Here is an 11,364-nt window from a genome sequence, read left to right on the forward strand (position 1 = left end):
TCCTGCCATGCTTTATTACCTTGTAAGCTACATCAGTGTTAATTTTTCTCCTGAAATACTTATTGTTCTGATTGGACAACTTACTTTCCGTACCACCTCTCCAAGTTTTCCCAGGCTCATCTCTTTTTTTGAGGTAGCTGTCTGGGACATCAGTAAAGGTGCTTACTTAGTGCACAGTGCCAGTGTAGCTGTCTAGGAAATCCATAAGCATTATCAAAACACTGCCAGCAATCCTGTTGATCTGCGATCATCCCACATGTTCTGGATTTTGTACATCAAAGGTACAACCCTATGTCATGGCCTTTTCTCTATGGTAAATTTTTGGAAGGATACATTTCAGTAGTATTCATCATTCTGACAAGTTTACTTTTTGTTTGTTCTTCCAAAACCAATAAGGAATTTTTTTTCCAATGAATACTATGTTACTCCTTTGCATTAGTCTCAGAATCCACATTCCATTGCTATGTCAAGTAGTAGCTATAATGTGTGTCTATAATGATTCTAACCAATCAGGTTTATATTAGCACTTTCCCACAACATGTTGGAAGATGGGCTAGAGATGTTTTTAAGATGATTAATACCATCACTGCCTGCTCTCCCAGAGCTGCGCACCCCGACACCATCCCCTCTGTGAACCCCACTCCTGACACCCCTAACCCTGCATATACCCTGATTATTTTTTTCATTTGGAACATTTGGTGCAGCTCTTAGTTCGCTTTTCCCAGTTGGCTCTCCCGGAGCTGGCTCGGCTCCTGCAGGCGCTCAGGGGGGCAGAGTCTGGGGGGGTCAGGGAGGGCAGCAGCTCCGGGACTCGCAGCCCCCCGCCCCCCCCCCGGGGGCAGAGCTGGGGCGAGGAGGGGCCGTTGGGGCAGAGTCACTTTCCTGCCCGGCTCCAGCCCTTCCCCCGGGTCTCCCCACGCCTCACCTGCAGGCTCCGGCTCAGGGGCTGGTGTCGGCAGAGCCCGGGGCTGCTTCCAGCCCCCGGAGCAAGTCCCCCCGGCTGGGCCCAGGGGGGCGCTAGGGAAGGGCTCTCCCCGCACGGACCCCGCTGGGGAGCAGCAGCGTCTGACCCAGGAAGCTCTCACACCACCACTACCCCCGTATGCTGGTTAGAGAGACTGAGCGCTTCCAGCGCTGCCCACCCTCCATTGCAGCAGCGTCCGGCGTGGGGGTCAAAGGATCCTTCCCCCAGAACCTCCCTTTGCCAGACTCCCCCCCAGGGACGTGCCCGAGGCGATCACAGCCTGTCTCCGCTGAGCTCGGAGTCCCTGACACTGCGAGCCCTCGCTCGCTGCCTCCTGGCAGCTGATGAGTTAACGCCCCCGCCGCCGCCGCGCAGCGCTACTCTGCCCATCCGGGAGGGAGGCGGCTGCTCTCTCCGTCTCTGAGCGGATCCGGGGCTGAGCTTCCTGGCTCAGACGCTGCTGCCGCCTCCATTGTGAGCCGGGAGCCCGGGCTGAGCCGTTGCTGCTCCCCAGCGGGGTCTGTGCGGGGAGAGCCCCGCACTAACCCCTCTGGGCCCAGCCGGGGGGACTTGCTCCAGTGGCTGGAACCAGCCCCTGGGGCAGCCCCGGGCTCTGCCGACACCAGCCCCTGAGCCGGAGCCTGCAGGTGAGGGGGAGAGACCCGGGGGAAAGGGCCGGGGCCGGGGCAATGGCACCATCTGCTGCTTTGCTGCTCCTGAGCAGCCTCCTGCGAAGCGAGGCTGCTCAGTCCCACGTGCTGGTGCCCCGGCTCCCGCCCTGCACAACGCTCTCGCGGTGCTCGAGGGGGCAAATCGGAGGGGCAAAGTCTGTGCAGGGGCCAGACTGACTGCACGGTGGGCGGGGGGCGGGGGTCACACAGCTGGAGGCAGGGCCAGGAGAGGGGTCAAGGGGCAAAATCAGGGCAGGGGGTAGGGAGCGGGGTTAAGGATACAGGCTCTGCCAGCCAGTGGCAGAGGGGAAACCCCGCGATAGGGAGCGGCAGAGGGGATAGAAGCGACCCCAGACGTCGGGGAGCCATCTGCAGCCTTTGCAAAAATCGAGTTTCAGAGTAGCAGCCGTGTTAGTCTGTATTCGCAAAAAGAAAAGGAGTACTTGTGGCACCTTAGAGACTAACAAATTTATTAGAGCATAAGCTTTCGTGAGCTACAGCTCACTTCATCGGATGCATTTCCGATGAAAAATCGAGTGTGTTCTATTAATAGGGGCTGGTCTCGGCCCTCCCTTCCAGCTCAGCACCCACTTTCTAGGGTTGACTTCTTAAAGGCACAGGGCAGCCTAATGCATAGGCCGGACAGATCTTCCCTAAATAACATGTACTGAGCTGCCAAAGGAGACTTGGTTCACTGACATATTTTACATACAGCGATCCCCCCACGTCAGACATGTTTTTAAGGTTTGAAAGTGTCCCTTATCAGTTTCTGTGTCTGCATAAAACCTCATGGCAGTTCACAAAATGCCCTAGCTGCTGTTCTCATTGCCTGAATTGCTCTGCCTTTTTCTTGTGTTCCGTGGAACCTAGTTGCATTCCTATATCATTTTATTTTTAAACTATTCTTTTGCTCACTCTGAGCACTTCATAATGTACCTGCATTAATATTCTGCAGGTGGATGTCATTGTGCATCACTGTACATATTTTTAATAGCAAATAATTGAAAATATTAATTCACTAGTGGCTTCAGGAATCCCATCTCATGGTATTTCACTTCCTATTTGCCTTGCAGCATTTTAATTTTAAAATTTCCTGGGGGGAGATTTTCTTTTTTTTTTTTTAATAGACAAGTTTATTCTTTGAGATCATATGTCTTGAAGGCATTCTGATTTCCTGGGTTGGTGTCAAAACTTCTTTCATTTCTTTGATCCACCAATGGTGACTGCCTTTGTCAACGGTTATTTTGTCTTTCTATCCAGCACTCTAGTGCTTTTTCTACACTTGTCTGTGCGGAGATAAAGGAAGAAGGGGGTACGCATCAGGACCCTAATTGGGCCCTGGGTGATTGCTACTTCCCACCACCCAACACAGATGTAATGAGGTTGAGTAATGCCTGTATAAGAAAAATTAAAACTACTAGTTATTCCTCAAAAAAGGTTTTTAATGATTTTTGACTATAAAAACAACACAGACAAAATAAGAAAAGAAAAAGTAAAGACCAGCATTGGATAAGAATTAATATAAATGGCAGATTATACTGAAGACAAGCACAGGTACATGTTATGAACCATTAAGGAGCTAATGAACAGCAACCCTACATACACTGGTCCTGGCAGGTTATACTGAAAGTCCTGAAGACAAGCATATATAAAGCTATTATCCACCAGTTATTTACCACTGGTTTTACATTACAGTATTGATACAACTGAGATCAATTTAGCTCAAGCAACCACACTACTTTACTCCATAATCTTACCCTGCATTTGTCTGAAAAATACGTTACCCTTCAGTCAGCTGTTTTCTGCACTGGCCGGTTACAGACAGTCGAGAAGTGCACGTCCCTTCGGTCCAGGGGATGTAGGTCAGGTTTCCCTTATGACCGAAAACACACACACAGTCCCTTGCCTTCATAGTTTTTATCTGATCTGTTGGCCATGTTTCAAAACAGACCAACCAATCTGGGTGGATCACATCGTTAATGAGGTCAGTGTGGTTGCCCCAGTTGTATAATTGATGCATACCTATCTCCTTATAGCCAATTTTCGTATAATTTAGGCCTATTTATCTCCTATAGCCAATTGAGTTTTAAGTGTGCTTAATGTGGGTTTGCTTAGTTCAGGGGTCCCACATGCAGTGCCTGCAGGCGCAATGGCGCCTGCCAGGGTAGTTGTGTGCACCCGCAGGACACTGCGCTGCTGAAATGCCACTGCCAAGCGCGGTCGCTGGAGAACCGCCTGCTGAAATGCCGCCAAGAAGCATTGCCGTTTCTTAGCTGCATTTCGGCGGCAATGCTTATTTCCGTTGCCACTTTTCGGCGGCAGGGTGTTTGACGCCCGCCACAATCTTTTGGGAATAGGAATGTGCTATTCCCACAGAAAAGTTGGGGACCACGGCTTAGTTCATAGGAGTCAGCAAAAAGTTGCCTGGTTACAGCGCATCCTGACCACAAGTCTTAACTTCCTTTTGCAAAGCTTGCTTTTTAGAGCTTCCGGAAGTTTGAGGCCTAACATTGACAATACTTTTGTTCAGTTCAAGCTTGACAATACAGTTGTTCAAATTATTCACAGTCTGTAGAATTTGGTTGCCAAATATTCACTGAAGGCCATGTTTTTAAACCCTCCTACATCACCGTGTCCAAGAGCCTGGTCTACAGCCCAAGCCCAGACATCTACACAGCAGTGAAACAACCCCACAGCCTGAGCTCCATGAGCCCAATTTGGCTAGCACAGTCCAGCCCGGGCGTCTAATTGCTGTGTAGACCCTCAGAAAGGGGGTGTAAGCACAGTTCCCAGAATTAGGGGATAGCTGTTTTTGGGTGTGCATGTGTTGGGAGCATGGCCAGAACGTACTGCACGACAGCTCTTCTGTCTCTCGAGGCCCATGGGGGCTGCAGAAAGCAAAATGTAAGTTAGAGCAGTATTAAGGCTGCTCTAACTTACACCAATAGCCAAGTAGGACTTTGCATAGATCCTGAATATAAGGAGTGTAAAAATCAGCCATACCCAGCTCCCTAATGTACCATCTAGCAGGCCTGGCATGGTGGGCAAACTGAAACTGAATTAAACTAAATAGCCAGAAACACAGTGAAAACTAATATGAGGTTTCTGCATATTCTGCCAAGAGCCATAGAAAGGGTAAGATTTGAACATCTATTTAACTGTTGGCAATGTGATGCTGGAAACAGCCCTGGTGATAGAGTAGATGGCAAGGGAGGATGAGGAAGGGGAGCCAGTGACTAAACTTGTGAGATTGTGCTGGGGCCGCACGTGCTGAGTGAGGGACCCTTGCTGTTTCAGCAGCCAGTGACCTTCAAGGAGGTGCCTGAGTATTTTCCTGGGGCAGTGGGCTCTGCTGGACCCCAGTCAGAGAGCTCTCTACAGGGACGTCATGCAGGAGAATTCTGAGATTGAGACCTTGCTGGGTAAGGATTCCTGTCCCCTTGGGTACTGCAAGCTGGGGTCCAGAAGTATCTGGGTTGGGTTGTGTTCAAGGGTGTTCCCTGGCCTCTTAGATTTGAGAGGGAGCCACCTCTAAAATCCCATATCCCATGTGTGAGAGACCATCCCCTCTGCACCTGTCCTGCGGGACCAGAGATTCAAGGACATAACGATGGTGCTGCTCTTCCCATAAGTAAGGCTCCCAAATGGGAGAAACTCCATGTTCCCAGCCGCTCCTTCCCAGGGCAGGTTCTGTCCTGTGAGGCCTGTGACCCCTCTGCCAATTTAGGGATGGACTCGTGTCTCATGAGTCAGCACTGCCTAAGTCCCTAAGGGCCAGGTTTTCAAGGATAGGCAGATAGCTGCCTCGTGGGATTTTTTAAAGCACAATGGAGATAGGTGCCTCGGTGCTATTGAAAATCCCCCGAGGAGCCTGTCTGCATCTTTAAGCACCTGAAGGCCTTTAAAAATCTGGCTCCAAATTCCCTGTCGGTGCAGATCCCTAAACTCACTTCAGTGACTCAGCATCTGGGCCACACATGCTGCCTTTCCCAGGGGGATCTGGGACTATTTCCTTTGTTGTTTGTATTAAATGTCCCTCCAGCAAAGAAAGGGATTAAAATCCTGGCATAGGCTCCCTAACAACCACTCAACAAACAGAGGGTGGGTTTGATCCCACTTGCTTTCTGTCTCCTGAGCAGGATTTCCCATTCCCAAACCCAGCATCACCTGCTGGCCAGAGCAAGGGGAAGAGCTGTGGGTCCTGGCTGTCCAGGGCTCTGAGGAAAGGGAGCTCCTAGGGGTGGTTAAACCAACTCAGAAACCATCAGCGAGGGAAGCAAAAATCTGAGATTCCCACAAAAAGTCCATGAGCTCCACCAGTTCTGTCTCTTCTCAATCAGGTCAGGATTATCCCCAGCAGGGGTCATATTCTCATGGCAGACGTCACTCATCATAGCTTCCCACCCACCCTGACTAATAGCTGGCAGTCTCTCCCTCTCTCTGAGTGTTCAGATGGGATGTAGAAGAGAATTGGTCCCCTCCTTTCTCCTCTCAGGTATTCAGCTTCTGAATCAGCTCCTCTTTGGTTTGTTCCCCCCTTTCTTGTTCCCTTTCAGAGGTTCCCATTCCTGCCAGCACAGGGAGTGGCTCCTGTCTGGATTCTCTCTCTGTTCCAGCAGGTGATGGGACAGTGAGAAAGAATGAGGAAGAGAATCTGCAGCAGGAAGGTGTCAAGCGAGTGGAATTGCCCAGGATGTTATTGCGACATCCTGAAGGGAACGTTTCCCAGAGCCTGGAACAAGGGACTGACAGGTGGAATCTGCGCAGGTCCCTTAGGCAGAAAGGAAAACGGCCTGTGGAGAGAGAGCTCAAAGAAACCGTCCACCAAGAAATCCCCACTGGAGAGACACCGAACATGTGTAGTGAGTGTGGGAAGAACTTCCGGTGGAGATCAGCCCTTATTGACCACCAGAGAATCCACACAGGAGAGAGGCCCTATCAGTGTGACGAATGTGGGAGAAGCTTCAGCAGGAGTTCGAACCTTGCTACCCATCAGAGACTGCACACGGGAGAGAGACCCTACAAATGCCCTGACTGTGGGAAAGGCTTTAATCACAGCTCCAATCTTTCTGCACATCAGAGAACCCACACAGGAGACCTACCTTACAAGTGTCCCGAGTGTGGGAAAAGCTACAGCGTGAGCTCCTACCTCCTGAGACATCAGAAAATCCACACAGGCGAGAGACCCTATAAGTGTGATGAGTGTGAAAAGAGTTTTGGCCAGAGCTCAACCCTTGTTATTCACAAGAGAGTGCACACGGCAGAGAAGCCCTATAAATGCCTTGAGTGCGGGAAATGTTTCAGGAACAGCTCTGACCTTATTAGACACCAGAGAACCCACACAGGAGAAAGACCTTATGAATGCAGCAAGTGTGGGAAAAGTTTCAATGAGAGCTCACACCTCACCAGGCATCAGAAAACCCACACACGGGAGAGATCCTATAAATGCCTCGAGTGCAATAAATGTTTCAAGAACAGCTCCAGGCTCATTAGACACCAGAGAACCCACACAGGGGAGAAATCCTATAAATGCCCTGACTGCGAGAAAAGCTTCAATCGGAGCTCAAACCTCATTGTCCATCAGAGATCCCACATGCAGCAAAAGCCCTACAAGTGCCTGGACTGTGCTAAAACCTTCAGCTGCAGCTCACAGCTGATCAGGCACCAGAGGATCCACACAGGAGAAAAACCCTATAAATGCCCTGACTGCGGGAAAAGCTTCACCGTAAGCTCACAACTGACTTCCCACCAGAGACTCCACACTGGAGAGAAGCCCTATGGATGCCCTGAGTGCGGGAAAAGCTTCCGTCACAGCTCAGGACTTGTGTCACATCAACGGAAACACAGGAAGGAGGGCTGCCCTGTGACTGTCCCCATTGTGATGACAGCCCAGACTTTATTGCATATTACAGTGATGCCCGTGCAAAGCAGCAGTGCCTAGATCCCACGCAGGAGAAAGACACTATACATCTGTAGAATGGGTTGAAACTTTCCCATGAAAACTATTTTTGATAGAAAATTGTGGGGGTTGATTTGACCCGTTTTTGTGAAAAGTGTCAAGTGTCTGGGTTTTTTTGAGTGTGGGGGGGGGAATTGGTGGTTGGGGGGGAGGGGTTGGCAAAAAACTGCCCTGAACTTGAATATTTTGCTTTGGAAATGTTGCTACATTGCCTCATAGGAGTTATAGTTCGGTTGTCTTCCTCCTGTACCCAATCTCCCCTATGGGCCAGGCTCTCAGCTGGATTACATCTCCCATGATGCACCATCTCCCTTCTCTAAGAATATGTCTGCACTGCAGCTGGGAGCATGCTTCCCAAATTGGGCAGACAGCACATGCTAGCTCTGCTCAAGTTAGTATGGTGAAAATTGCAAAATGAGCTAGGGCGGCAGCTCGAGCCAGCCACCTGAGTACAAACCGACCCAGACTACCCCTGGCTATGCTGCTATTTTAGTGCACTAGTTTAAGCAGAGCTAGCACATGTCTGTCTACTCGCTCTGGGATGCACCCTCCCAGCTGCTGTGTAGATGTACCCCAAGAGGGAAAAGTATGGTGCATCATGGGACATATAGGTGAACCTGGCCTATAGAGAACAATTCAGGCGTGAGATATCCACGCTATAACTTGCATGAGGTACTGTGGTGACATTTCCCATTCAAAATATTTCTGGTTTTGGCCAAAATTTTCTGTTGGGTGTAGAAGCATTTTTCACAAGCTAAAGATGAGTTGAATATGACTCAACAGTGTAACACTATTGCAAAAAAAGCAAACATCATTCTGAGATGTATTAGCAGGAGTGTTGTAAGCAAGACCCAAGAAGTAATTCTTTCGCTCTACTCCATTCTGATTAGGCCTCAGCTGGAGTATCGTGTCCAGTTGCGAGCACCACATTTCAGAAAAGATGTGGACAAATTGGAGAAAGTCCAGAAAGGAGCAACAAAAATGATTAAAGGTCTAGAAGACATGACCTGTGAGCAAAGATTGAAAAAACTGGGCTTGTTTAACTGGAAAAGAGAAGACTGAGAGGGGACATAATAATAGTTTTCAAGTACATAAAAGGTTGTTACAAGAAAGAGGGAGAAAAATTGTTCTTCTTAACCTCCGAGGATAGGACAAGAAGCAGTGAGCTTCAATTGCAGCAAGGGCAGTTTAGGTTGGACCTTAGAAAAAACTTCCTAACTGTCACAGTGGTTAAACACTGGAATAAATTGCCTAGGGAAATTGTAGGATCTCCATCATTGGAGATTTTTAAGAACAGGTTAGACAAACACATGTCAGAGATTGTCTAGATAATACTTAGTCTTCCTCTGAGTGCAGGGGACTGGATTAGACGACCTTTCGAGGTCCCTTCCAGTCCTACACTTCTATGATTTACTAGTTCAAAAATCTCTTCCTGAAGAGGAGGCTTATTAACCATGAAACAACCAGCAAAGGAAAGAACTAGATTGACCTCCCCTCCGATTAAAGGTGTGAAAGCAGGACACACCTCAGGATCCAAACACTAAAAAAAGGAAATAGGCAGCAATTATTAAAATTAGGTAGAGCATTTAAACACAATCATACAATACAGGCTACTGTCGGCCCCCTTGCAACCACCTCTCATGGAAGTGCCACTTGCATCCCCGCAACTGCAAGACATTATCCCACAGTACGGCACTCCCACTAGACAGCTCCGGCAGCACTGGTGTGCCATAGACTTCATGAGTTTGTGATGCACTGGCGGGATCTTTGTGTTATTGCATAGGAATATGCTTAACACGCTACTGGACAGCAGCGTAGTTGTAGCTGTGTCAGTCCAAGGTTATTAGAGAGATAAGGTGTGGGAGTAATAACTTTTACTGGACCAAATTCTGTTGGTGAGAGAGACAAGCTTTCAAGCCACAGAGAGCTCTTCTTCAGGGCTGGGAAAGGTACTCTGAACATCACAGCTAAATGTAAGTTGGAATATTGTTTAACATAAGTAATTAGCACATAGGGACCATTAGCACTCAGATACTATGGTGGGGAGCGCAGTATCTATATAAAAAATAGATAAAATAGAACATAGGATTGGAAGGGACTCTGTGTCACTGAGTCCAGTTCCATAATACTACAGGCAACCCCAGCATCTACTCCGATTCATAAATGTACCAAGCTCAATCTTAAAACTAGTAAAGTTGTTTGGCCACCACTCCTCATGATGGGAGGCTGTTCCAGAACCTCACTCCTCTGATGGTTAGAAATCTTCTCAATTCCAGTCTAAACACATGTGTGACCAGTTTATACTCATTTGCAGCTTACCTCTGGGGTGGGTGGGGTTCTGTACCGGTGAAAAGGAGAACACAGTTATAAGTTAATGGTTTGTGGTACAGTTGTTAGTGACTTTCACATTTTGTCAACAGAATGGACTATTTATTGGTGAATTGCGTATTGGCAAATATGGTGAGTGGAAATTATCAAAGCCTACAGATTAACTGGCAGATCTTTGACACTCTGTACTTGGTTACTGAAGGAAGTTGTGTTAACATGTTAACAAAAGGTGTGAATTTAAAATGATTTAGTTAAATCAATGCAAACTCATTTATGGACATTCTTATTTTGATTTAAGAGTGGCCAATTGCAGTGTAGCTTCAGTCAATAATGAATAAGGTGAAGTTAGCTGAAATAAGCCACTCTTCAAATGTGAGGGTTACACTGATTTTCTAAATCATTTCTTTAACCCATTAAGTCAGTGCAAAAGCTGTGTGTGAAGCAGGACTCTGCTCACATTTTCAAGGTGGTATTTGCACACATAACCAATCGAACCAAAGATTATCTTTATCAGTTGAAAAATTTACAATCCGACCAAAGATTATCTTCGCTAACTGGTAAAGACTGATGTTTCTATTGTATTTTGGATGTAGCTATAACTTCCATTGAAGAAAGATTTTATCAGCTGCATGGTCATTGTGAAACTTTTGAATTTTTATACGATATTGGAAATATTAAAAATCAGTTTTCCAAAGAAGACCTCATGAAGCACTGCCAAGACTACATTTAGCACTCAGTACTGATAACGCTGCTGACATTGATGGAGTAAAATTGTATGATGAATTAATAGCTTTATCTGAGATAAGTCCTAAAACTTCTCCTCTAAAAGTATTAGAATTTATAGCAAGAAATGATTTTTTCACTCCAAACACTGCTATAGCATTACACATTCTTTTAACATTGCCAGTATCAGTGGCTTCTGGTGAGCGCAGTTTCTCAAAACTGAAATTACTAAAAAATTATTTGAGGTCCACCATGTCTCAAAATTATTTGTCAGGACTCGCATTAATTTCAATTGAAACTACCATTGCAAAAAAATTTAGATTTCACTGAATTATTAAAAAACTACGCAAGTATAAAAACCAGAAAAATTCAGTTCATATAAATTCTTTTAATTTATGAGAAACTGGCTGCACCAGAAGACACTAATGTTTTTCATTACAGTGTATAGTTGATCCCAAATTGTTTGTAATTGTGATTTTGTTAAAATTAAATGAGTACACTAGTAGGAAATTGTTTTATTTCACTAACTACAAATTCTCTGTTTTCATTTTTTTTTTAAATTTTAAACTGTCAAAAAAAAAACCTACTGCAAAGTGCAAATGTGTAAAAGCCAAAAAAAAGTGGGGGGCAACCAAAAATTTTTTTGCTTGGGGCGGCAAAAACCCTAGAGCTGGCCCTGGCTGAAGTCCCAAGTTCTGGGGCTCTTGCAAATACTCCAG

General features: G+C 46.8%; 2 protein-coding genes across 5 annotated transcripts in view; one reads left to right on the top strand and one right to left on the bottom strand.

The window, feature by feature from the left end:
* Positions 1-1,094, bottom strand: part of LOC119842755 (zinc finger protein 883-like) — a 76,876-nt gene extending 75,782 nt beyond the window's left edge. The window contains exon 1 of one of the 2 annotated variants that reach the window (XM_043496773.1): positions 926-1,094. The gene's annotated coding sequence lies outside the window, so the exon portion shown is untranslated. The remainder of the gene's footprint in view (positions 1-925) is intronic. The other variant, XM_043496774.1, reaches the window with a different exon arrangement.
* Positions 1,095-1,360: 266 nt separating this feature from the next.
* On the top strand, positions 1,361-10,532 carry LOC119842758 (zinc finger and SCAN domain-containing protein 2-like). Of its 3 annotated transcripts, XM_038371279.2 has the most exons (3): positions 1,377-1,611; positions 4,933-5,057; positions 6,192-10,532. In XM_038371279.2, the coding sequence occupies exons 2-3, from the start codon at positions 5,024-5,026 to the stop codon at positions 7,574-7,576; spliced, it is 1,419 nt and encodes a 472-aa protein (XP_038227207.1). In that variant the 5' UTR covers positions 1,377-1,611; positions 4,933-5,023; the 3' UTR covers positions 7,577-10,532. The 3 variants fall into 3 exon arrangements, 2 of the variants coding, with proteins under 2 accessions (XP_038227207.1, XP_043352812.1); XR_006275568.1 differs by lacking the exons at positions 4,933-5,057; positions 6,192-10,532 and adding an exon at positions 5,772-5,817 and having other exon boundaries at positions 1,361-1,611; XM_043496877.1 differs by lacking the exon at positions 4,933-5,057.
* The last annotated feature ends 832 nt before the right edge of the window (positions 10,533-11,364 follow it).

Source organism: Dermochelys coriacea, chromosome 14 (assembly GCF_009764565.3).
Source record: "Dermochelys coriacea isolate rDerCor1 chromosome 14, rDerCor1.pri.v4, whole genome shotgun sequence".
Classification (NCBI taxonomy): Eukaryota; Metazoa; Chordata; order Testudines; family Dermochelyidae; genus Dermochelys; species Dermochelys coriacea.